The following is a 27,363-nucleotide window of genomic DNA, read 5'->3' as shown; positions in this document are numbered from 1 at the left end:
CCTTCAAGTCGTTTTGAGATTTTTTTCAGCGGAAAAGCGCGTTCTCGTTATTGCTGATAGGACGGCGATAAATGAGATCGCACTCACATATTCATGGATATAATGGATTTCATTTTGCCCAATGGTTCCGCACTTTGCTGCACTTATTAAACTAACGTTAAAAGTACCAATATCCCACTGCTAATATAGGAGCTGGATGGTAATAGACTAACGCGGTCACGTCATTCTTACGATATATCCGACTTACAGATGTTCGATGCTTCGGCAAAACGTTGAGTCCAAATTCTGTGTGTAGAATTTTTATTTTTTTTTTTTTTTTCATCACGGCTTTGCCATCAACAAATCATAAATCAATTGATAACTCATTATTCACGAGGGATTTCACATGGCAAGCGATACATCGAACGCGTTCTGACACCCCCCACCACGGCGTGAATACGACGTGGTTACATGCCTGTTTACAGTGAAACCATCAAACTGCGTTACACTTGCAGCGAATGTCATTGCTAATAAATTAGTCTATGGGTCGTTAAATGATCTTGATTGGATTAGATATTGTACACAGTAAACTGATTGAACGAGACTCGAGGAAACATGGTATATGCACTAGAGTTTGATAGAGAGAGTATACGCAAATGAAAACAAAAGCAAAAGGCACAGACATGGGGTGACACCGGTATTGGTGAATTTTTCCCTTAAAAATCTCGCGATCAATTGAAATTTTAACAAAGTAGATTTCAACAGAAATAACACATTTTTTAAATGTTTAAAGAAAGAGACGAAGAGAAGGAGAGCGACGGAGAAAAAGAAAGCAAAAACATGGATATTCACAGAGGGGCGCACAGAGAAAAAACCCAAGTCGTGTGAACCATAAGCACAGTGTCGCATGTAGGCCGTACTTCACAGTACATATTACCGTAATCTTCGTTCTTCGTACACAATATATTCGGTGTGCGCAACCGATCTTTTTTAAGCAACCATAACAATAGTAAAACCTCGGTTGCATGAATCAAGGTTACTGTTCCTAGAACTAACAGCACGGTTACACGAATGTCAGAATAGTATTTGTTGTTATGAAGCACCGTGATTGCGGTTTAAATTCCTGTCAAAATGGTCCCATGCGGCTCCATGATATTCCAATGAGTCTACATGGAGATTTTATGGGGATTTTAAGGGGACCCATGGGGATTTTATGAGGACCCATTGGAACCCATAGGAATAGGAAGTATATCTGTGGATCCCTATGAAGTGAAGGAAGAGACCAAAACCAAAAGGCACCAATGGGGCAGCCAGGAGGACCTAGGGGAACCCTAAGGGCTCTCAGTGGGATCTTGGTTCTTGATTGTCATGCCCCTTGGGAACCTGATCCATTATCAATGAGTTCCCATGGGCACTCTTGCAATATTCCCATAGGACATTTTTGACAGGTATAATCAATTTTTTTTTCTCAGGGTATGTAGTCCCCTTAAGACATAAATGAAGAGGAGAGGAAGAAAAAACTTTTTTTCCCTCCTTGCAGGGTGACAATACTTCCTCTACCCTAGGGGAGCTTGAAAGTAAAAACGGGGGAGAAAAAGGGAGAAAAAGAGAAGAGACATGGTGATTGACGAAGTGGTGAGATAAATGCTTTAATTTATTTTTCAAATCTGAAAAAAATAAGAGTTATTCATCTTTGTATAAACAGAGCTGGCGCAGACTCAACTTCCTGTATGCATACTGTCAGGCGGATTACGAATATGCATGGGTTCTCTCTCTTTACGATAGCACGCACCAATTATTGAAACAGTGCCCGCCGAACAAAGAGTCGTTGTTTTGCGTGCAAAATGGGTGGACAGAAAGCATTTAGCGCGGCGTCACAAAAGTTTCCTCTGACGAATAAATGGGCGGTTTCTCGAAAATTCGGGAAACGGATGAAAATGAAGATAAACATTGAGCTACTTTAGATTTTCCTCGCGGGGTGGAACCGATGACTCAAATAGTAGTGAGCACTGCCTGGCCTGCTAACCGTCAAACAACCGGACAAAGCTGTGTCAAACAATTAACGCGTCGACTGAGAGATGTAAATGAGCAAGTATTGACCGACTGTCTAAACGGATGTTCTCAAGACCGAAAAGTGTGGCACAAAATTGGCCGGCAGCATGAACGGAACTAAGAGGGAACAGGAAAGACGTGGGGCCTGGCCCCTTAGAAAACTATGTACTTAGCCTCCTCGTGAAAATGTCAAAGATTTTGCTAAAAGTAAAGCGTGACAAACCTTTCATCTCTGATATTGAATTTCTATAGACTTCTATAAGAACAGCTCAAGATCACTCGTAAGTAGACTAAATTTTTCAAAATTTTCCTGAGGAAGTCCCTTGGATTCCTCTGCCGGCGGTGCCTCTCCGTTCCCTTCAGACCTCCCTTTACAAGGCGCGCTTCTGCCCCCCTCCCTGCCCCCCCACTTAAACATCTATAACGTTTTGGATCTATAGACCTCATCAGTAGATCACACTCGGCAGTGAACCCAACTTACAATTAGTATCCCGCAAAATCCAAAACGGCATCAAAACGGATTTTGCGGAATGTTAAGTTGGGTGCAGTGACAAGTGTGATCTACTGATGAGGTCTGAAAAGACCCAAAACGTCATAGATCTCTTGACGTGACCTCAACTTAATATTTCAATAATAATATTCAATCTGCCTGAGCTGAACCCCCCCCCCCCCCGTCTGCCCTCAGTCTTGTACTGGTACTCATTAGAGCAAAAAAAAATATTATTGAATTATATTAATTTGAAAAAATGTATAATTGAAAAGTTTTTGGAATTTCTTGGCTTTATTTTCCCCGCGAAGTGGTGTGGACCCAGCACCAGTTCTCCACCTTTTTATAATTAATTACTATCCTTATTTTCAAAATGAGCAAAAACATATCAAAAACTTGAATGGTATTCACTCGATACGTTCAACATAGGATACTTAAATGATACTTAAACCGTATAAATCTTGGTTTACCAAGTTTTCATCCAGCATAGATTAGATTTCCCGCTACATCTGTTCGAATTCTCTTTATGGGCTCAACCGGATCCTTCAAATTTGATCCCAAAAATGTATGGACTTTTCAAACTAAATCGAAAAGTGTGACTGATATGCAACACCGTTTACTATACTGTAGATAGCAGAATCATGATAGTACTTGCAATTTACATGACTGAACTTTTTTTCTCAGCGTAATTAGTTTGCGCTGTTATCTCCCTCTTTGCCCAATAATCCCTCTTTGGATACGCTAGGATTGTTCTGAGCAAATGAGCAGGTTTTCCGACGGGTTGGTCTACAAAACCAGTGACAACACAAATTAGAGTGCTCCGCTGATAGACTGAGTGGGCCTGCAGAATATTAACGGCCGACGTTTTCTGAAACAAAGCGAACGTATAATTATCGGAGGTGTTAATTTAATAGTAACCAAGCCGGTAAGTGTCGGCACCATTTGACCATCAATTTTTCAGGATGAGACGACTCGACAGAGTATTAAATTTTCGTAGAAGAGTGCTCATTGCTGACCTTGCAATTGACAGGGGGTAATTTTCAGAGTACGATACCATGTTATTGACGTCATAACTAAAGTGTGACCAATAGACATGCGTGGTTTAACACAGCACCGTCCGACCGCAAAATTGTGCCGCAAAACCTCGAAAATACAGACAATACTATCAGATTGTTTTGAACGTAAACGTTCGAAAAACATGCTTAATATTAACATTTTTGACGAGAAGAGGCCGGCCTGAGATGATGCAAGTTTAACATCAATATTTTTTCATGAATTTAGCATCAAAATTAATCTTTAATCATGTTAAGACAACATTTTTACGTCTGACGTCTGGTTTTATGAAGAATGGTACCTCCAAAATATATGTATGTGAAAAGTTTAATATACCCACTAATTCTGATATGCAATCTTTTTTTCCTGAAGAACTTTAACTTTTGTAAACTAAGAAAAAAATTCCTCTCCTGCACCTACGCAGTTGGTAAATCAACCAGACAACAGGGCTTGCACTACAGTTATTGACACTGAGACGAAATCTGAAGAGTACATATATCGAAGACGAAACTCTTAAACCACGTATCTCGTTCACGATGTTTTAAAATCTCCGCCCCTTTTTATTTTTTTGAAGGAGGACAAATCAACGTCATCTTCTTTGGTGTTTTCGAAGAATTGTTTTCGCACAGAGAAGGAAAATTACGGAAGCTTAAAATAATTGACTTTTAGTTGTTTTCCATTTATAAACTAGAATATGACAGGAAGCTTGTAACGTCGCAAACCTAAATATACGTGGTTTTGGAGTTTCACCGTATATTTATATGGGAAAGAACGCACAGCGTTCAAGTATTGTGGGCTAAATACTTAAACGTGTGGCAGGAAGTATTCCATTCATTCATATGAATCTGCGGAACTACGTAAGAGAGTAAACTGGTTGGCAACTATGCTTTTGCGTGCGTAATACCGTAAATCTTAAACGAATAAATTTTTGATAATCTGGATGCTGCCAGTATAATGAACAGCCGAATGCGTCATGCGTTTGAGACATGATGTAGCGTTGAAAGAGAATGAAATATAGAATGAGGATTCTGTCGATCATTGGCTAAAAAGCTGACCTCATCGAGTGGTAGACGTTCATTTTCATTGATGCTTCTTCACTACCGGTTCGGTTACTCGAAATAAAGATGTTGGGCTAGGCTTGCCTCCTCGTTGCCACGTCGATTGAAGAAAATAGTAAGATTCCTATCGTTCAATGAAACAAAATCAACATTTTTGGTGCCATTTCCCGGCAATGTTTCTACCTTCCAATACGGTTCTCTGTGTGACTTCATTCATAAATGCTGTCACGAAAAAAAATCTCATTCATTACCGAACCGCACTGTGGATGTGTCACTCATGGGAAATCCGTTATAATTCACATGTTGAGCGTAGTAGGGAAATGGAAATCGACTGAGGTCAAATCTGGTCGTAAGGTATTCACCTCACGAGTCAACGGTGCGTGTCCTAAAATGAAAAACTCAGAAGCCCGCGTTCCTGTGTGAAGTATAGATGTGAATACGCAATGTTCCAATCGTTATGTTTGGAAAAAAGTCATAAAATAAAAAATCTAATTTCACATAATTCAGGATCGGTACAAAGGGTCATCTATTCTAACTTTTGTTGCAATTTTGTACGATTACAAGAATGAAGTCTGCTTTGGAGCATTTTTTTTTCTTTTTAAACACATATACCTGATCCAAATATTTGCAATTTCCTCTATGATTTTGAGGACTTTGCAATGACAAGGAAAGTTTTTGGCCAATATTAATCAGTTACTTACCTCCAATTGTATGATCTCCTTCTCCATGTAACGTACCCATGTAGTAAATGGAGCCACCTCTTCGGAATTTGGGACCTTTCAAGAATTACGTAAGGCTCTAAAGGGAGGGGGGATCCAAGCTAGCGTTACGCCATTTTGTTTTTACGTGTAAAAGGGTAGCTGTGCCAAATAAAAAAATCGTTACAAGGAGGAGAGGGGATCAAAAATGCCGAAAAAGTGCGTTATGTGATCTAGGAACAATTCATTTAGTGGCGCTTAGCAGGAGCAGCAGCTCCCCTCCAATTTTCATCGGAATTTCGATTATCTTTGACTCATAGTTCCTCCAACCTTCAAACCCCTAAGCTTCGAGTAATACAGTTCCTACTATTTGAAGAAGCGTTTGTTGCAACATTAACGTTGACGCATGTGTCTAGGGTTGTGGGAATCCGAGATGTTAGTCCAATCCACGACTCCGTGAAATTCTGGTAAATGTAATTAAACATCTATTTTGGAGTCCTCCGATCTTCTTACTCGTCGCTTAAATGAGAGTTTAATGAGGATCGTATTTAGTAATTGGCAGGATTAAAAATGTGAATGAACACTCAACTCACTGTTGCCAGTTTAAATTAACCTGCAATCAATGCACATCAGGGCTCGATTTTACCCGGAGAATTTTGCAACACTCATTCTTTGACAAAAAAATTCTTCGCCTCAATACCAAGTATTGCCTTCGTGAGTTCATGTTTGTGTTGATTCGCTTATTTCCGATTCCTTCATCTGTGGAGCATATGAGGGGCTTGGAGGACAAGGCGCATAAGAGCAGTTTTTACTATTTCGAGAACTACGGAGGAGGAAAACTAAAGCCCATCACACGAAATCATAACTTTAAAATCCTGGAGACCCTCATCCCTGCGTCTCCAGCGTATCTTATGCGATCAGTATGAACGTCCAATGAAAATTTCTGGCCCATTAAATTTTTCATAATCCTGCCAGTGCAAAAAAAATACCATCACCCAAAAAGAAATTCCAGTTTCAGTCATTGCTCGTCTCATTGCGACCTCCTCCTTCTCCAAAAAATATAATGGAGAATAAAAGACATCTTGAATGGCACAATGTGAGCAGGCGTGTGGTTAAATTACTTGTTTCCCGATGGTACACCTCCCAGAAAATTCAAAATGAACAATTCATGGAGTTCTGAAGAAGAAGTATATTTAAATCATTCAGTGCTCATAAGCAACGGAATCACGGTCAAAAGGTTTGCTTAGTTTCAGGTCACCTCTGCCGGATGGATAGCAGTCTTTTATCTTTGTTTCTTCTTTTTCGTGACAGGGTACAATCACAACCCAGCAACTGCGTATTGTTTGCGGCTAACGTTGACGCGTTTCTTTAGTTTGCCGAGAAAAGCATTAAGTGTCAGAGAATTTTCACAGGCTCGAAATTACTCGTATTTATAATGATTCACAGGTCTGGCACCACGATCGGTTCAAATGTACTGACTATGTTTTGGATTCAAGGGCATTCTTCGAAACATTATGGCAGAGCTCAAAGTTCTGGGTATGACTTTCTTCAGCAACTATTAAAAGTTTTAAAATGGCATTGTTACCCAAGTTTCTTGCACGTGTCAGTTTTTTAGTTAAAACGTCATAAAAGAAGTCCAGAGTTCATTACTCAAAAGTTCTTTCTGAAATCATCGTAATTGAGACATTTCTGATGCGGAATCGGCTTTATTGACTCGTCCTGTCACAAAACTCAGTGTTAGAGCCAAATTCTTAGACCGCAGTCATTTTTAGTCATAATCTGGGAACTTTGTTGATTGAATACGTGATCATTTCACACTGTGATGTATTCGTACTAAAAGTGGAATTGACAACTTTGAAAGGTTCATCCATAGATGAACCTCATAAGCTGAGGCGGAGTGGTGCAGCAATCATGTAATTCTCTTTTAAAATTAAGTTTAAAAGGCGGTTGATTTGAATTTCATTCTCCCCTTTTTCGCTTATCTTCAACATCTGTTTTAGCAGTGGCAAGTCTGCAAAATAATCACCAAATAAAAAAATATTCTTGAGGCCCCACAGCTCCACATTCGAAAAACCAGGGACTAAGGATATCGTCTAGTATTGGAGATTAACATTAATTCAGACCATTTTCATGAGTTTTCGAGAGGAATTCTAGCAAGTTAGCTCCTCGAGAAATTTTTGCCCTCTCCAACAAATAGTCTTATTTTGAGTTATATCTAAAATTATATTCTTGCTCAGTTTTTATTTATTGTCGTTGTGCCATAAACTACCATGAGTTACATACAAATTTGACAAAAGGTCTAGATTTTCCGAACGTGCTTGAATTTAAACAAACCTCATTTTCCAATTTGCGTCAGTCTTGTTTGTTGTAATACAACACACTCTATTTTTTGCGCTTAATTCGATATGAAAATGAGGTAATTGTAATTCCATTGAATTCCAGAATTTTAGGCTCATTTCAGTATGAAACTGTTTACTCCAAGCGGGAGGTGAGAATCGGCAAAATAATGCCAAATTTTTAACGCCTCTTTATCATCTGTTTTTGGTGATACAGGCAAAGCTCCACGCATCGCGCAAACGTACGCACCGGAACAAATGCATCTAGCGCCTCCTCGTTAACGCCGCAACGCCTCAGTAACTAAATCAACGCCAAAAGTGATTATTGGAAGTGGTCAAAACATCGACGCAGCTATCCGAACAACAACGAGGAGACTAAATCCATAGGATTGACATAGGATAACAAGTGGAACAACATACATGAGTTGGCGAGACGTGTTCCTGCATTTTTCAAAATACAAGTATCTAAAACTGATGAGCAATGATTCAGGATCATTCTACGTGTATACTCGGATCAATTCTGCGTCAGCATTGTGCTATGTTTATTAGTCAAGATTTTGATCCTAAAACGACATTTATGCATTCGTATATACCGCTGAACAATTGGTTTGAACTAGACAAAGGGTAAGATTATGTGCGCGAAACTATGGACTCAACCTAGAGTTGGATCAAGGGTGGCACGTAACAAGCTACTGCATTGGGTGCCATCACAACGAGAGCGCTAAAATTAGAAGAAAGAGAAAAGGTACAGAAAATGAGGAGAGGAACAATGATTATTGAATCTAACGGGGAGCAAAAATAGCAAGCTATGCTAAAATAGGGTTAACTTTTACTGCACCTCCATGAACTTTGATTGATACCGTAGATGACGTTGTAAAACCATCAGTAGATTTCAACCATATGAAGTTCGCCTTCAATTTCGCTGCGTAGGCAACATACCTACTCGGAGCGCGAATAGTTATCTATTCGAAAACGCACACTATCCTGCTCCATAAATTGTGATAGAACCAGAGGACCTATTTACAGATATCCTCCACATGCGGGCCTTCAAATTCCCGGGAAAATTCCTACCCTTCCTTTCTTATGTAACAACCTTACTTGCTTCCTTTTCTGACCATGCGTTAAAGTCTCCAAAAATATTGTCATCGTGATATTAGATAGGGGTCAGAGTTGAGCCACCAGACTGTAGAAGGGAATTCTGTACAGAATTCTATACCACATAACAAAAAATGTACCGAAAGAGTTCTATAAATAAATGTATTTCGTCTCTCGATTTCCTTTCATGTTTTTTTGGAATTTTTTAAGCGTCACCTACTACCGCAAAAAAGCGTTGAAGCCGGGAAGCGCCAGCTCTTCCAACGCATGTCTGCTCCTCTTGCCACTGCATTCGTAAAAGCCGATCCACCGCTTGAAACAGTCTGACACAGGAAGGAGAACAGTTAGGTATGCGGTGTGAGGCGTAACTTTGACTTGAATAAAATGTTAAAAAAGAAAAGAACGAAAAAATACCGTAACCGCTGTAAGTTAAGTCATCATAAAACAAGGTATGGGATCATCAATTTGAAACTTCCTTCACCGGATAAAGTTCCAAATGTCGAGCAGAGGAAAAAAGTGAACGATAAGTTTGGATTCGATCTAAATAAAACATTGTTTCGAGTCAATGTGACGAGTTCACTCGAGAGATATGTCCTAATATTATATAACATCACAAAATTAAATGGCAAACACATATTTTACTATTCGTTTTCATGAGCGAGACCCAGGAAAATTGCGACAAGATTCTCTCACTAAGTGGACCCAGCACTGTCTGTATAGAATTGGATCCTTCTTAATGACTAAAGAGGTTTGAGTTATATAAGAGATACTGTGGTATTTCTACTTCTGAGTGAGTGTATAGTACAATTTTTCCCCCATTTTACTAAATTGCTGTTTCTGATTAGGAGGCATTTCAATGTAAACTTACATACATGTCCCTCTTCGTCATTTTCAACAAGGATTCTATTAGCCCTTCGGGATCATCAGTCTATAAAAAATACTTAAATGACTATATGAGCACCCAGCAAGTATAATTAGTAAAATTTTGGAAAAATAATTAGTAAAATAATTAGTAATAATTAGGAAAATAATTAGTAAAATTTCGGAATTGTTTTGGCACTTTGCCAAAATAATGCAGAACTTATCAACCTGTTAACCAAGTATTCAAAAAGACGACGGCAGATATGCCCCAAGCTCGCTAAGGAAAAACGACATATCGATGGTGAAACTACCAGACCACGAATCTCGGTTTGCAACGTTGCAGACTTACTCTCATTCTTTATTTTCTAAGTGAAAAACTACTAAAACTCAACTTTTGACAACTACCGTGATTTTTCCGCTATATGCGAAGAAAACTCTGTGAAGACCTCAAGAAATGATATTGATTCGTTCTCTTCAAAAAAATAAAATAGCAGCGGAAATGTCTACACACAGCAAACGAAATATGTGGTCTGATAAATTCACCGTTGGTATGAGCATTCAAATGTCACCCAATTTTTCGTGATAAAATGTGTATTTTCAAAACAAAACTACTTATACCTACATATTTTTTATTGGGATTCGCAGATACTTTAAATAAAATTGCAAAAAAATTCTCTAAAACGCGTGTTTAATTAGACAAAATATGGCAATGTCTAAGAGCTCATACGACATTTTTCCTTAGCAAAACAGTGCATATTGGAGGCTGCTGCGGCTGTGTGCGCGCATCGCACCTTTCCGTTGAGTTGTAAGCACGTACTCGTATGTATGTCACAATTACGCACGTAACCTTCCGGAGTGTCATCCATGACTTCACCGGTGCACAATATGACCTGGCTCTAGTGGCATTCCCCTTGTCCGGCAAAAATCCCCTATCGGTCTTCGCCACACATTTAAACAGTTTTCAGCATGCCGTGGAATAGACGGCCAGTTGGTCGCAAACATTCACTAATGAACTTTATACAGAAATCATGATGCATGATCATTCATCGGCCTATAGTCAATTCAAGGCATATCGACGGCGTAAGTCGGCAATCATGTAACTCGGTTTGCGACGTCGCAGACTTCCTATCATATTTTATTTTTTGGATGGAAAACTACTCAACGGCAATTTTTCAAAACTGCCGTGACTTTTCTTCCCTGTGCGAAAAAAATTCTGCAAAAACTTCAAGGAATGATGTAAATTTGTTCTCCTTTAAAAAAATAACATGGAGGCAAAGATTTTCAGACACCGCAAACAAGATATGTGATTGCGGACTTCGCCGTCGATATACCGCACTAACAATTTGCTCATTTCAGAATTACCACCAAATATTTTTACTTTTCTTGGTTCCCCCTCCATCAGTTCTTCATCAACTAATTAAGGTGATTTCATGTATTTTGCTGTTGAAATGTTGAAATGTAGTGGGTGAAAAAATATCCTCTTTGGGCGTCGATCAAGTGAAGAAACGGAAGTCTCAACGCTTTTGACTGACTCCTTGCGTTATCATGACCAGCACCTGTATTCATACAGATCGGAAAAAGATTTCAAATTGCAGCTGCGAAATAAACGTGAAATGTGTATAATCAATATTTACTACTTTACACAATAAAATCTTAATGGACCACTAGACAAGGTACGAATTTAAGCATTCTGATACATGTTTCATAACCAGAATTTCACGTAGAACACGACTCGCGCAATGAAAATTACTAAAACCAACTCCTAACGAAGATATTAACGTTTTTATTTCGCATTGGTTACGAGGAATTTCAACTGCCCGCTCACAAGAAACTCAAAGCTCTACGTGAGTCAAATCGCCCACTACAACGGTTTCAGCAATCTTCTTTATCGAGCAGTGTTCATTTCCCATCATGTGTTGTTCAAACTTTAAGCAATTTGCTATAGCTAAGTCAAAGCGTCAAGATCGCGGTTGCCAGATTTTTATATCACACAGACTGTCATGATCACGTTTAGCGCGCGATGTGAATCACGTAGAGTATTGAGTTTTCATGAGCGGGTGGTTTGAATTCACACATCAAGAATCATTAAATATTTTCGTAAGGAGTTGATTTCGGTAATTTTCGTTGTGAGTATCGTGTTTTACGTGAAATTTTGGTTAAGGAGCATGTATTAGAATGCTGAAATTCGTACCTTGTCTAGTGGCCCATTGCTTTGCCAAGGTTAATTTACTTCTCGATTGTGTAACCTATTTATGATCGGCAAAAAGTTGAATGGTCGCATCATGTTAACACAAAGGGGCAAAATTGATCTGATTTTTCATTTTCACATTTCCTCACGCCGTCTACAGTTGTCCCTACGCACCATCAACATGTGTCCCGATGACGTTAACCGAAATAACCAAAAACGCTAACAAAAATCTACAAGCAACAAGTTGTAGCAGCTCTCAGGGAGGAGGGGGGATAGCGGGTGGCAACAAATATGAATCGGAATGCCTCAAGATAATACTTGACCTAGCGTGCCAAAATTATGACATCACCGCAATGGAAGACACTGCTAGAGTTAAAACGCCTTTTGTCACGTATCAAAAAGTTTTCGCAACGTGGGAATCGTGTATTTGTGCCACCTAACTTTTAAAAAGTAATACCTCCGTACGTCATCCTCATGCTCCTCGTTCTTGGATTCAGAAGCGCGAACCTGTGGCTTTTTCGAAGCGCGAACAATTGTGTTGAACGTGACCGTATGGTTTTGATTCATCCAGTCCTGCAGTCCCTCGAAATATAAAACCATTTTGTCACACACTCGGCGAGCAAAGGGCCACACATCACGCCATCAAACAAATCTGGATTTTTCTTCTCTTTTTTATCGGACAGCTTTCTGGCTTTTATTAAAAGCTTTACAGCCGAGGGTTGAGCTGCTCTAAATTAAAATTTGTTTAAAATTTACGTTGTCGAAGCTTATCCCTTCGTTGGCCAGTAATGAGGACTTATGAGGCCACACCTATAATTAAAATGCGGTGGATCGAATTTTTTTACGGCGTGCTTCTAGGCTAGCAATATTGATCCACACACAGAACTTCATAGCCCATCGTTAAAATTCAATGAGCCACGAATTAATTAGATCGTGAACGCCCGTCACTGCAAAAAGTAAAACGCAATTTTTCCATTGCTTTATAATGTACTTTAAATGAAAACCGCATAACTTCGATCCGATAGGAATCCTTGCAAATTTTCCGTTGCATAACATCGGTAACTACATTAATAGACCAAAAATGCGTGAGTTGTGACTGGCATTTTGAGAAAATGGTCTCTGAATCATTTGGAAGTTATGCTCATTCCATATATTCAATGAGCTTGAGGATACTGCTTATGTAGGTATGTATCGAAGTGTAAACCAAAGGTTGGGCCGCTAAATGGGTTCAACTGACTGAAATTTACTACTATCAAAATGCAAAACATACTTTAAAGAAAGCATTTCTGACGTAATTTTTTTACAAAACTGCTTTGACTACATGGAAGTAAAGGTTTTAAAAGTCCCCTCAAAATAAATTTGAGGCATTTGCTCTGCATATCCATGACGGTTTCTCCGACTAAATGCGAGACAATATACTGCACGAATGTTCGAAAAGTGAAGGATTCTGCACGTTAATTTATGATACAAATATTTTAGCTCTGGTGTGAGCGGTGAAGTATCGCGCGAAACTGAAGGCGTTTTCGACTGATGACAACAGTTTAACGTGACTCGCAACAGCATTCGCCACGTAATGGGATCAAATTAACCCGCATCCTTGCCGTAGTTTATTCTTTGAAGATAAGCCAGTATCCACCAAGATACAATATATTTTAAAGAAAATTTGCAAAATTATGTCCAGGTTTTTTGGTATTTGCCATCGTTAGGACTGTGGCAGAGAAAAAAATAATTGAAATTTTATTTAAAAGAAATGCAAAGGCTATAGTTGTGGTGTTTTCTCATTGTAAAACGATTTTCATCTTGACAACTAAAAAAAAAAGAAAGAAAAAATTTGCACTTTGTGATCGATGTCGCACAATTTTCTCAACAAACAAAACCTAGTTTGATACACGTATTTATCTAGAGGACAAATTAGGAGAAAAGAACTGCATCACTTTAAGATTTTCAAATTACCTCTCTTTCATCCCCTATTCATTGACTAAATTTCCAATGTAAGAGCTCTAAAATTATTTGACACTAAATACAATGAGGTGAATCATTAACTACTTTGGAGGTTCTTTTCAAGTTGTTGTTGGCAGCACCCGCATCTGCTCTAGGATGCATAATTGCTTAAATGTTGCATTCAGCGATCTCATAAGGATTGCGAAGAAACAAACAAAGCAGTCTCGTGTGAGATTGTAAGTTAGTGCTGTGTCCGATCGTCAAAGCAGCTATATTCCTCCAAGAAGTACGATTGATCGTGTCACATCAAAACCTCCAGGGAAAATAATATCATCTAAGTGAAACTTTCACCGGAACATTCTTGATATATTTTCAGCATTTAAAGTTCGCACGCGATTCGGGTGCCGCGCATCATTAGCGGATAGACAACAAAACAAAATAGGTAAGACCAAAATAAAAATCAGCTTACCTATCTATAGTGAGTGAGTTTGTATAGATATCACTATGCTGCATGTGAATAAAATGATACGTAAAATTTTAAAAATTAAAATGCATGCTTAAGGGAAGGTCTTTTTAACAATTCTTCGTAAAATAGTTAAGCTGCACAATAGGAAAAATCTTAGAGGAGAGGGTTTCGCGAAGAGTGTTTAGCCTTCATTTCATCGGATAAGCCAAAAGGACACTCTCATGCGTCGAAATGTCAGCATGCTCGTTGGTTAAGCTTACAAACACGAAGGGCTCCAAGGGAAGAAACTCATGACAAATAAGAGAATTCAATTTATTGGCACAATTTAATTAATCGTCTTTTTATATCTGGAAAAGGGGATCGATTATTTGCATAAATGACGTCCAGAAAATAAGCCCAAAAAAATATTTGTTCCGTTCTTAAATAATCTAAATTCGAATAGTGAAAAGCTAAATAGATAATCTTCCTTCAGTAATCCTTCAGTACCAATCCAAAGAATTTTCTAAGTTTTTGAGAGACAGAATTAGAGTACTGATATACTGTTTGAGCGCAACCCAATTTAGTAGGTGAAACACACAAACTTATCGCTACTGTACCGAAAACTTATCGTAATTGTACTCGAACAAGTATATGTCTATACCACCTGTTTTGTTAAGCTGAGTCAAAGTAAGCCAACTCATTGCTTTCAGTGACAGGCCCGTAGAGAGATATTTTAAGTGTCCTAGGCGCCGCTGACTCCAAAAATTACCTCAGATTTTTTGAATGTTCCTACAGTTTTTCAGAAAAACTATTTTCCTTTTATAGGGGGTTTTACGTTGATTTTCATTGGGTGTAAGTAAATAGTTATTTTAGTGACAATTGATTTTCCTGGGATACTAGAGGGCGATAAAATCAATTTGAATTCATATTTGGACTTGGAGCACTTACCAACTTACACCGGGAAAAATGTCAAAAATTTGTCTAGTGATCCACGGATGCTGCCTTGATTGCCCTTACAGTTAACTTTAAATCCTGTGAATGCAAAGTTAACGGAGGGGGCAGTCAAGTCGGCATACATAGGGATCACGAAAACAAAAGTTGAGCTTTTAGTCGACTTTACAAATATATATGCTATGATTGCGACCCAGCATGGTTGAAGCATGGCCTGAGTCCCAATCATTGCGTGTATTTGTAAAGTCGGCTAAAAGCTCAACATTTGTTTTCGCATTATAAGTAGCCGAAAATCGAAAAATATAGTTGTAGGGATCACTAGAACCGTATTTGATATCGTAGACACTAAAACAGCTTATTGTTATTTTCAGTTTGGTAGCATTGCTTTCACACTCTTCGTTGACATTGCTCTGACATTCCTGCGCAGAGTATAGAGGATATTTAGTGTGGTCCACCTTTTGTCCCAAAAAAATATTTCGTCATCGGAAAATCGGCGAGACCAGAATCGCATAATAGGCCGTGTCCACTCCCGAGACAAGAGGCCCGAATTCGGGTTCGACCATCGAAGAAAAGCGTCTTCTGGTGGGGCGCGACGCCAAAAGAAACCGCGCAGAAAAGTCCGTGACGTCACGGCTCGGTCCGGCTCTTCTTTTTTTTCTCTTCGGCGGCTGCCGGCGCCTGTGATAAGTCAGCGTCGGTGCAAGACGCATGGCATTTCCTGATAAGCTCTTCACTCGTCCACAATCGAGTCAGCGGTGCGCTTCGTCCAGCAACGTAGCCGTCGAGTCGCTCAGATCCGCGTACTCGCGCTGAGAGTTAGCGTCTCGCATCGCACCAGTTCGCACGCGCGCCTCGCATAGTATCTCGCGCACTATCACGCTTGTTTTCGCCGGTTTTCCACACTCGTCTTTGTCGAAACCCGAGCCTTAACACTATTCGTGCCCATTTGTTTGTAATTCGAGCCGAAATCGCAGCTAGTTGAGTTACTCCAGAAACCGCGAATTCTTCGCTTTAAATCCTCCTGAATTATTTCGCGGACGTAATTACGCGTTTTTCACCTTCCGTCGCGGAAACCCGAGCCGGCAGTGACATCAGGACGGAGGAAAACTGACTGGAAGTGATTCCGCCGCTCTTGCGCCCGGGCCGCGATTTTTCCAACGGATTCAGACTCGCGATTTTGCCCCGCGACCCGATTTCTCCTCCAAAGTCCTCGGGCCATCGCGGGATATCCAAAACCACCCATCTCAAGCAAGGATATACGAAAATCGCAAATTCATGACTTTATTCAACCTAACTCGATTTTAAGTAACCTAACTTAATATACGTAATAACTTGTTGGTTGATTTTTTTTTATTTGTTTTGTTTGATTTTGATATTTTCCTTTATTATTTATTCATTTATTTATTTGTTTTTCAATTTCGGTGACTTGACGTGTGGCTGATTTACCAGTGCTAAATTGTAAGTGTATCGCCAAGTGGTAGAGAAGTTCCTATTCAATGCCTAATTTTTTGTTGAAAAATGTGTTTGAGCTGCTTTGAGGTTGTGATCGCGTCCAAATTGCAGCAAGATTACAGTGTCTGAAGTGATCTACGTGACCTTCGTACTAAGGAGCAGAAAATTGCACACAATTGGAATATCAACCTGCACGAGTAGACGAGTTATCTAGCGGACAATAATGAAATCAGCGCTAAAGGAATTGCACAGAATATGGGAGAGTGGCATCGGCAGAACGGTGAGTTGATAACAGTTAATCATTCAGTCTTACAAATTTGTATTAACTCACGTTGAGAAGGAGTGTCTCATCGGGGTTCACTCTTCTCCACCCTTATTTTAAATGGTGGCCGATGCAATATATTGTGCATTTTATTTTCATTTTCAAAATTAAAGAGCAGGCTATATTGTCACTCTTCTGCTATATTTTTCCACTACCTAAGAATCCTCCCCTCTTACATGACTGTAGAGATCACTAAGAAAGGGTATCCCAGGATAAGGGCACCAAAATGCCCCTCCTCACGGATTTTGAATTTAATGGTCTAAACCCCTTCAAGAGGTCCTAAAAACATGGTTTTGGGCAATTTTAACCTCCTGACCCCAACCAACCCCCCTCCAGCCCCGAAAAACCCATTTTTCGGGGAATTTCGGGGTATTTTCACGTTTTATTTCATATCTCCCGCGTTTTTCAATGAAAATGCACCAAAATTTCACCAAATGTACATCAGGGCAATCACATTCTTGGGTAAAAAAATCAAATTTATCGAAATATATTTAGCTTCCGAAAAAAATTCGTGAAAATCGTAAATTTTCAATTTTTTTCAGATTTTAGCGGTTTTAAAAAAAATGAGGACACATACATTTTTTTTTATTGCCTTAAAATGTAGGTAATATACCCAGTTGTTACCAAAAAAAAATTCAAGCCTTCACGCGTGGTGCGTCCCACCGAAAAAATAGTTTTTTTGGCGCCAAAACGGTCAAAATGGCTCTTTTGGCAACGGTTTACTCGCACGCTATCAAGATAGTAACACTAAAATCTCTAATTTTTGGTTTCAATGTTTCAAGAAGCATGCCCTAGTATCGTCAGAAAAGGTTTCAAGTCGATCGAGTCCTTACGCCCCACGTAAAGTACCGGTTTTTGGCGCCAAAATGGTCAACATTCCTATTTCAGAAGAGGTTACTCGCCGTAGGGTGGCCCTTATTTTTGACTTTACGGAATTTAAAGTGCAGAGCCCTGCAAATGGTTTCATTTGATGAGAAAATAACTGGGAAAAAATAAAAATGGAGAAAAAAATATTTTAAAACGCGCCTCAAAGAGCCTAAAGTTCCGAGCGTGGCGTGCGAAGACGCGTTTTTTTCGTCATTTTGCGAATTTTTTTTCTCCCGTTGAAATGTTTCTACGGCTTTGAAATTTTTGTAGGTAACATACTTTTTAGAGTACTTTACGAGAAAAATAATGAAATTTACCTCGCCCATCACACATCATGCGATTTCGTCGATTGTTCATAAACATTCTCCCGGCACAGTTTGCCTGAACGAGTTTTGGCAGCCAAACGAGGCCACTTTGAAGGGGAAATGGGGTATTTTAAAAGTAGCGAGGTAAATGTTATTTTTTTCGTGAATTACTATAAAATATGTGATACCTACTTCAGAAAATTTCAAAACCGAAGCAACAATTTAAAGGTGGAAAAAAGACACGCCGCGCGCCGTGCGGGTAGATTGTAAGGGAAAATCGGCAAAATCGCACGACATGGCCTCTTTGATGAGGTAAAAAGGGCATTTTAAATTGGGCGAGGTAAATTTCATTATTTTTCTCGTAAAGTACTCTAAAAAGTATGTTACCTACAAAAATTTCAAAGCCGTAGAAACATTTCAACGGGAGAAAAAAAATTCGCAAAATGACGAAAAAACGCGTCTTCGCACGCCACGCTCGGAACTTTAGGCTCTTTGAGGCGCGTTTTAAAATATTTTTTTCTCCATTTTTATTTTTTCCCAGTTATTTTCTCATCAAATGAAACCATTTGCAGGGCTCTGCACTTTAAATTCCGTAAAGTCAAAAATAAGGGCCACCCTACGGCGAGTAACCTCTTCTGAAATAGGAATGTTGACCATTTTGGCGCCAAAAACCGGTACTTTACGTGGGGCGTAAGGACTCGATCGACTTGAAACCTTTTCTGACGATACTAGGGCATGCTTCTTGAAACATTGAAACCAAAAATTAGAGATTTTAGTGTTACTATCTTGATAGCGTGCGAGTAAACCGTTGCCAAAAGAGCCATTTTGACCGTTTTGGCGCCAAAAAAACTATTTTTTCGGTGGGACGCACCACGCGTGAAGGCTTGAAATTTTTTTTGGTAACAACTGGGTATATTACCTACATTTTAAGGCAATAAAAAAAAATGTATGTGTCCTCATTTTTTTTAAAACCGCTAAAATCTGAAAAAAATTGAAAATTTACGATTTTCACGAATTTTTTTCGGAGTCTAAATATATTTCGATAAATTTGATTTTTTTACCCAAGAATGTGATTGCCCTGATGTACATTTGGTGAAATTTTGGTGCATTTTCATTGAAAAACGCGGGAGATATGAAATAAAACGTGAAAATACCCCAAAATTCCCCGAAAAATGGGTTTTTCGGGGCTGGAGGGGGGTTGGTTGGGGTCAGGAGGTTAAAATTGCCCAAAACCATGTTTTTAGGACCTCCTGAAGGGGTTTAGACCATTAAATTCAAAATCCGTGAGGAGGGGCATTTTGGTGCCCTTATCCTGGGATACCCTTTGACCTGGTTTTCACAAAGATTTTAATTTTTGAGAGATCCATACCTTCAATGATGAGGGGCCGTCTGGTCAGGGGTGTTAAAGTGCTTCAGCACCCCTGGAATTCTGAAGGGTGGCTAAAAGGGCCCCGGCAGGTGTCTTGAAGGGGCCTCCTAAACGTGAAAACCCCACATGAAGGAAGATTAGGTTAGTTAAAGTGGGCCTTACCCGATAGGAGGGGGCCTGAGAAAGTATCGGCACCAAAAATTTTTGAGCCACACACTGTCAATGATGTCCCGTCTATGCACTTATTTCTCATTATCCATTCATTTTTTGGACGCATAGGGTTTCCCGGGCCAAATTTTTAGGTAAAAAAAAAAAAGATGAAAAAATACTTAAGTTTCAGATGATCTGTAATTAATAAGGGTTTCTTGAATCTTCCGCAAATTCGCGTCCTACGCTTTTTTCATATTTTTTCTCTTGTGCGCTCTCGACGAAAACCTTCTTCCATTCTGTGAGAGTAATTGAGAAACACCTGCAAAATCAGTAAAAAAACACGCTTTTAAGATGAGAAACAAAAAACCGCTCATAGACAATAAATTAGACAGTCAAAAATTTCGGTGAACTGGAACTACTGATAAGCGCTAACAAAGGAGAATTTCGATCAAAAGCCAACTTTGTACTTCTTTCTTGCTGTGTATCATTGCTCAAATTCCATTTTTTAATTCGAAGCGCCCATTACTTAAGACATGTTGACGGTGAAATTTCAAATACGCGCATCTCGGTTTGCGGCGTCGCAGAATTTCTGTCATATTTTATTTTCTGATCAATAGACTAGTAGGCGTCATTTCTTGAAAATCTCCCTGATTTTTCTTTCTCCAGGTAAAAAATGTTCCGTGGGAAATTTCAAGCCATGACGATGGGTTAGGCTCCTCCTGAAAAGTAAAATAGGATTGGAGATTTTAAAATGCCGCGATCGAGATACGCTTTTTTACCAGTATTGTCGTGGATGTGGGATGTATCGCATTGAAACTGACACATAGTTCCAGAGTGAGCTGCAAAAAAAGGGAGTCATAAAAAATTAAGCACGAGCGCAAAACCAGTTTCCGTTTTATAAAAACCTCTCTGAGGAGTTGAAGTCGCTGGCTGAGAACGTGTAAATCACCTGAATGAATTTTTCGCGAGTAGGTCGTGGGGTCGAACTTCTTACTGGAAGATGACATGTTTGGAGTGAGTGCATTGAGTGAGAGGCATACTGAGAGTGCTGCAAGCGTTCTGCAATATTGTTACCATTTTGCGAAGTTAATTCTGAACCTGAAAAAAAACTTTCAGGTACTCGGAAATGAGTTACATAATTTTCGATATTTTGGATATTATAGTTCTACCAAGTTTCAAGGCCTCTGGGTCAATAATCAAACATTTGAAAAATGTTCAACGAATCCATATGTGACTCTTCAAGGATAAAAAGTAGAGACGAATACATTTTCAAAAAGCATTTTGCAATATCTTACGTTTTAGACCATATAATATCACGTCTGGCAACCTTCTACTGGCTAAGAGAGTCATGCAATCAATTATGATATCAAAATATTATATCTAATCCTGAAGAAGAACATTTGAGGGGCTTGGAGGACAAGGCGCATAAGTGTAGTTTTTGCTATTTCGCGAAATACGTGTTTGAAGTTTTGAAATTACATGGATCCTTCTGCCGGAAAGGAAGTTCGAACTGACTTTTTGATGCTTAGAAATTGGAATTTGGGAGCGAAGTTTTCACAGAATATGCAGTAAGACTAGTTTTACTTAAAATCATGAAAATCTCAATTTTTTCAAAGACTGCACTTATACGCCTTGTCCTCCTAACACGTCATTTATTTTGATTAACTTTTAATTTGGTAGATTCTGGTCTATTATGTGTCAACAACCTCTAAAAACTAGCAACTCATCGTATCAAAATTTCCTTAATATGAATATCCGTGGTACAAGAACTGCCGTGCTAAGGAAAAACGCCGTATGAGCCTTTAAATGTTGCCAAATCTCCGTCGATAAAAACCGACTTAACTGTGCGAACTGTGAATATTTTTTCCAAAATTTTCAGACAATTTTGTACGCTGTTTAATCTAAAATATCTGAAAATTTCAAGGAAAAGTATGCACGAGTGTCGTCAAAATGCGTTTCTCTGAGGGAAATTTGGCAAATCCTAAATGTTCATACGGCGTTCTTCCTTAGCACGGCAGTATAAATCACGTCAATCTACTCGTTCCTCGATAACCATCCTTTGGATGCAATGATCTCATTGTCACGATCGAATTTTCGTGAGAAAAATCAAACCCAGAGGGTCAACGCTATGATGTGCCCTTGGTGAATTCCAAAAATCCATGCTCGATCAGTTGACTCACCAAAGAAAACATTACCCCCACCTCCTAAAAAATGAAGCTCCTCGGTCCTTGAATCGGCCCACGAGAAGGGAAGTTGCAAGAGTCAAACCTCGATCGCAAAATGCGGTTTTGAATACCTACTGTCCCGAGTATCGGCATTATTAAAATGGATCCTATCTGGATCTGAAGATTTTATAATAACCTAATATCTCATGATGCTTTAAACCTTATGTGCTTTCTCAATGTTGTCCAACATGGTTAAACTAATTTCTGTTTAGTGACGTGCAATTATCCATAAACAGGCAGAAAGGCGCGAAAAATGTCGAGCCGGTTGATTTGCATTTTATCACTTCGCGCATTCAGAGATTTTCTGAATTATAATTCAATGCTTCAATCGACATCTTGCGAGCATTTAATTCGTACCTCACGCTGGCGGTATCGAGTGTACCATCATCGGAGGGGAAAAAATTGAGGGCATGAGCTTATTTTCGGGCATGGTTGTCGAATATTCAACCGTCCTTGCTCCTGACTTGGTTGACGCAGTCTAGTTAGCAACAAAATTTGTAATTCGTAACACCAGCATAAGATGTGCCAGCACATGTCAGTGATATTTATTCATGCTTCACTTCACGTCATATTTCGAGTGTGGCTCATACAAATGCAAGTCCTTGCTGAGGATTAAATTATTATGATAGAAGTGCATGCGTACGTTGGAAAGTGCAACGCCAGACAAAGAGCACCAAAAGTTGAAGGTTACTGGGCGTAAGAATTAAGATACTTTAGGTTCAAAAATGAATTGGAAGTAAAAGGTTGCCTAACTTAGTACCAACTCTCTCTTCACAGGAACCATACATACATATGAGTCGCTCTTATAGCGCTCTTTGGCGCTTTACGACGCCTAATCGCCACAAAGCTCACACAGGAAAGTTCGCCACAGGAACCAACATTTTACAACCTCCGGTGTTAAGACCGCGAAATGATTTCAATGTAAGAAATAAGGCTAAAGTCTTGACTCACAGGTTTCAATGGTCAACATTTTTTTGAACCCATAAAGTACCTACTGCCAAAAGTTTAGGAGACACAACTAGCACACAAATTTCGTTTAAAAAAAAAATAAGAACATATTTGATGACACTAATGTAACTTGGTTCTTTTTTATTTTCCAAAAAAAAAGAGAAAAAAAAAGCGAAAATCTTACCAAAATCTCAACAATAATTGGGTTCCGGATGATTTTAGCAGTAAGCAAAGATTAATTTAAGAGAATGAATATGAAATTAGTGGGATTAGGGTTGTGGTAAAACTAGCTACCCTCTCCCTCTGCTGGCCAAAAAAGTATTATGCCGTGTCCGAACTGCATCATGTTCGAGTAACGTAAAGTTCTAATCGCAAATTTAGCTGCAATATTTGACTTTACGTGACATAGTTTCTTCGCTTAAGGAACGCAAAGGTTGCAAAATTGACTCACATGATTAAGTTTTTTACAATAATATGACTGTGTGATTTCCGTTCAAACTTGGGCCGATTTTTGCGTGTAATCGGAAAGAAAATCGGTAAAATTTTCCGTCAGAAGCGTCCCACAGTTTTTTAGTGAAAGTACAATTTGCTAGCAGAAATTTTGCAGCGTTGACGTGTAGTTACGTTATTTCGTTTGGGAAACGAAGGGGTAAGTAACGGCTGTCTATAGCGCTTTGAAGCAAAAATCTGTGGCTCTGAATAATCCAGGTGACAGTGGGAAACGCTAGAAATTCCAATCCAGCCGGATGTCCGACTTCCCTGAATCTCAGCAAAGGATCAAATGAACTGTACATAAATGGATTATGGGTTGACAGCACGTCTCAAACTACCGCGCGAACTATGCAGACTCTGGTTATGTGACTTATGGTTATGTGACTTAGACTCAGGACGCTCATTTTGAAAAGTCTGAGCTGTTACGGACGATCTTCGAGAATATGTGCGGAACGCTTCATGAGAGTCAAAAAATGAGAAAAGGACATCCGAGAGAGCGTTTTCAACAGGCGTTTTGTAAAAACAGCATATGATTGGACATTGGCTGAAATTACTACTACGTGCTAAGGAAAAACGCCGTATGGACATCTGAGAGTTGCCAAATTTCCCCTCTTAAAATATTAATTTTTGCCACAAATAATGAGTTTTTCTACTCGAAATCCTCTGATACTTTAGATCACACTGTGTAGAAAATTCTATGGAAAATTGGACTGAAAATGTTCATAAGTTTTCCTGAAAATTCGTATTTAACCTAAATAAATTTGACACCACACGAAGGTTCATACGGCGTTCTCCTTTAGCACGGCAGACTACTTTCGGAGCCCCTAAAAGTGTATAACACTCTATTTGTGAGTATATATACTTGAGCTTAAGAAAATTTAAAGCTAAAGGATTTCAAAGGTAAAAAATTCCTGAATGTCATGAAAAATGACGTTCTCATATGAAGATGTTCCAGTCAGGGCCCCTGGCTATGCTACTGGATAAATTGCCCCCATGTGCCCTTTTTATGTATCTCTACAAAACGACACGTTCGTCATCAGGAATGAAGCAACCATCTGAGTATTGTCGATACAAAGTCTTGAGCGCAGATTCGCCTCGCTCATTTTCTCCCAGCCCCCCCCCCCCCCATCCGGCCTCCACCCTCGAGGTGGCGGGTTCGCATCGTCGGCGATAATTATCGCAAAATCATTCCATTTTCAATTCGTTTGCCAGGAAATGTCGGGGAGCCGTTCGCGTGTTGGCAATGCTGGCGGGCACCTACCGTTGTCCTGGTGGTTGAACTACAGTCCACTCATTTTTGCACTCGGCCGCAAATTGGTTCAGTAGTCTGGCGACGTGACCTTAACACACTCCTACGAAAGTTGCCGCAGTGTCTTGATGGACCCGGAGTTTTCCGACGAGAATCGCCGGAATTTAGGGCTTTTTTCGTGCGAACTGTCAACGGCGGCGTTGACACCCACTAAACCGCGAATTCCGCCGCAGCCGTACTGAGCCGCGCCGCTGACATTGTTGCCACGACGGAAACTACCCCTGAATGAGCGCATCCCCGTTTCCTTCAATTTCCTCCGCAAGTCCGAAAAATTGATAATCGATTTTGTTACATATCCCTCGTCTGAGAAGAATCACGTTCTAGGTGCCAAAAAATTGGATTTTCCCCCTGAATAATTAGCACTTAGAATATCATAAAAGAGCTTAAAATTGTTATAAATCCACAGCTTTAAACTTTTCAAAATTTCTTTAAAGCTATATCATGACCAATTGCTTAAATCGGCCCCAAAAATGAAGACCGCAAAGCATAATGGACCTTCTTCAAGGAAGACATAAATTGAAATTAGCTTTTTAGCAATCACGGAAAAAACGATATAGTGCTGAGCAATAACTGTTTAGATCAAATGGAGCAGGCTAGTATGGCAGTAGCGCTGAGCCCTTAAACTTTAGGGTTCAGCCCTACAGACTGTAGGTCTCAGCAGTACTGCCATATCAGCTGGCTCCATTTGATGCAAACAGTTCGTGCTTAGCACTATATCGTTTTTCCCGTGCACATTATTATTTTTTTTCTCATGATGCAAAATCATTTATTTCTGAGAGGGAACATGTGTAAAATTAAAATTATCGTAACTCAGAGGGTTGATTATCTGGCGATCAGTGGCGTGGCGTGAATTGCGATGTATCGATCGTTATGCCATTTGAACCTATGGTGAAGAATCAATTATTAAGGTGTTCGCTGCGAACACCCTGTTTATCGATCCTTTTCGATAGGTTTAAACGGCATAACAATCGATATATCGCAAAGCACGCCACTCCACTGCTGGCGATTTGTGTCGGAAATTCGCACGGGTTATCGAAAGCGCCGGAAATGAATCTCAAACTTCGAGGTCGAATATCCTGGAAGAACGGGTCTTTTCGGGATAGAGCTATAAAAAGCTCAAAAATCGGGTTGGAATAGCCGAAGCCGCGAATAATAAGTTGGATATAATTGAGGTATTACTGTGCGATATCTCTGTTAAAATCTAATCTATGTTCCGGTAATCATACGACTGATGAAGAAATGAGTTCCAAAGGCCGAGGGGTTTGTTATTCATTTTTTCTTAATGTTTTTTTTTTTTTGTTGTTTTTCCCAAATTCTTTTACGGCTGTTTGTCATGAAACACAACTTTTCACAAAAAATACATACGTTTTTCCTATACCCGTGCATCGCGCTAGATCAGCATGAGCATAAGCGTTTCAAACTTTTGCTCCAGAATTTTGGTTTGATTTTTCTGGGCTACTTACTAGAATTACGGAATTGACAGCCAACGAGAGAAGATTTCCTGGAAAATCAAGCGGTAGATACACGCAGATATATGTTAACACAGTTAACAGTTGAAAATTTTAGAGGCTGGAGAGTTACACCTTGGTGATCTGATATTCCAAATGAAAACGCATGGTTCAAGTCTAAAATTGCAAGCACGTAATAGATATTCACGCGCGAGTCGACGAATGAATGGCACCTGATTGTTCTGAAATTGCCGACCGGTCACTTTTGTCACCGCTGGCTAAAAATTTAGTCCAAACGTGGGTTCGAAAGGTCAGTCTGCTTTGAGACTCATGCCTACGTACTTGAAATTATTTAAATTGTTGCTGTTTGAAATTAAACGCGGTCAGGTATAGCAGGGTCTTAAAGACTAATTACACTGATCCATTTTCCTTGCCAATATTACTTCATCGCAGCTACCTTTTTTTTGTGCTGATTCTGAAAATGACTTCCACTTTTCTAGACTCATTAAGTCTAGTTTCGCCTGGCCGAATCATAATTTTCCAAAAAAATTTAGTTCCTCAGTGTAAAATTCACTAAATACCTTTGCAGACTCACGAAGAGAAAGCAAACCTTTGACTCTTCCAGGCCTCCATAGGGGCTTTACCCCCATAATTTTAATCTCTAGAGTCAAAATAGTAGTTTTACTTAAGACCCTCTTGTCCTTCGAAAAAGAAAAGCGTTTTCATGGCTCCGAAAACTCCCTTTATTGAAAAAATAAATAATCTCAATGAGCTAAAAAAAATTAGGGTGATCCTCTGCTTTAGCGGAAAAAATTAGGTGGAAACAGCCTCATCAGACACCTGAGAAGAAAATTATAGGTAAGGGCATCTTCGGTAAAGGAGCCTGCAAGACTGGTAATTCGGCTACATGAATCAGCGGTTTCGGGTATCATCCGTAGGGAAATCAATCCTCTTACAGCCGAACTATTTTCACAGATAGATGAGGGCAAATTGAAAGCTTATATTGGTGAAAATGGATGTATCAGACATTTTGGATCGGTAAGTAGTACATACAGAGCTAAGTTGCGAAATTTTAGCAGCACTGGAGACCTTTAAGACCCCTTCATGGAAGATTTTTTCAATTTCTTCAATCATTTCCAACGTGAAAAAAAATGAGAGGAGGTTCAATCGATGAAATGTTACGCTCGAGCGCTCCTGGGTCCGTTCGATTACTTAAAATTTAATTCTTTGACTCACTGCCCTCGTCGCGTCGGTAACATGGTAGCACAGGAGATCGTTTGAATGGAGGCTTCAAAAAATATGTCTCTGGCGGCAACATTGTGAGTGTGGAAT

At 39.5% G+C, this 27,363-nt stretch overlaps 1 protein-coding gene across 1 annotated transcript in view; it reads left to right on the top strand.

Moving 5' to 3' along the window:
• The first annotated feature begins 15,714 nt into the window (after positions 1–15,714).
• The window catches only part of LOC109044786 (facilitated trehalose transporter Tret1), a 56,716-nt gene continuing 45,067 nt past the window's right edge, over positions 15,715–27,363 (top strand). Inside the window, exon 1 of the mRNA XM_019062710.2 lies at positions 15,715–16,876. Coding sequence (XP_018918255.1) covers positions 16,820–16,876 — 57 coding nt within the window. The 5' untranslated portion in view covers positions 15,715–16,819. The remainder of the gene's footprint in view (positions 16,877–27,363) is intronic.

Source organism: Bemisia tabaci, chromosome 1, assembly GCF_918797505.1.
Source record: "Bemisia tabaci chromosome 1, PGI_BMITA_v3".
Classification (NCBI taxonomy): Eukaryota; Metazoa; Arthropoda; class Insecta; order Hemiptera; family Aleyrodidae; genus Bemisia; species Bemisia tabaci.
Note: the sequence above shows the minus strand (reverse complement) of the source record. Positions and strands in the feature narration are given on the sequence as shown.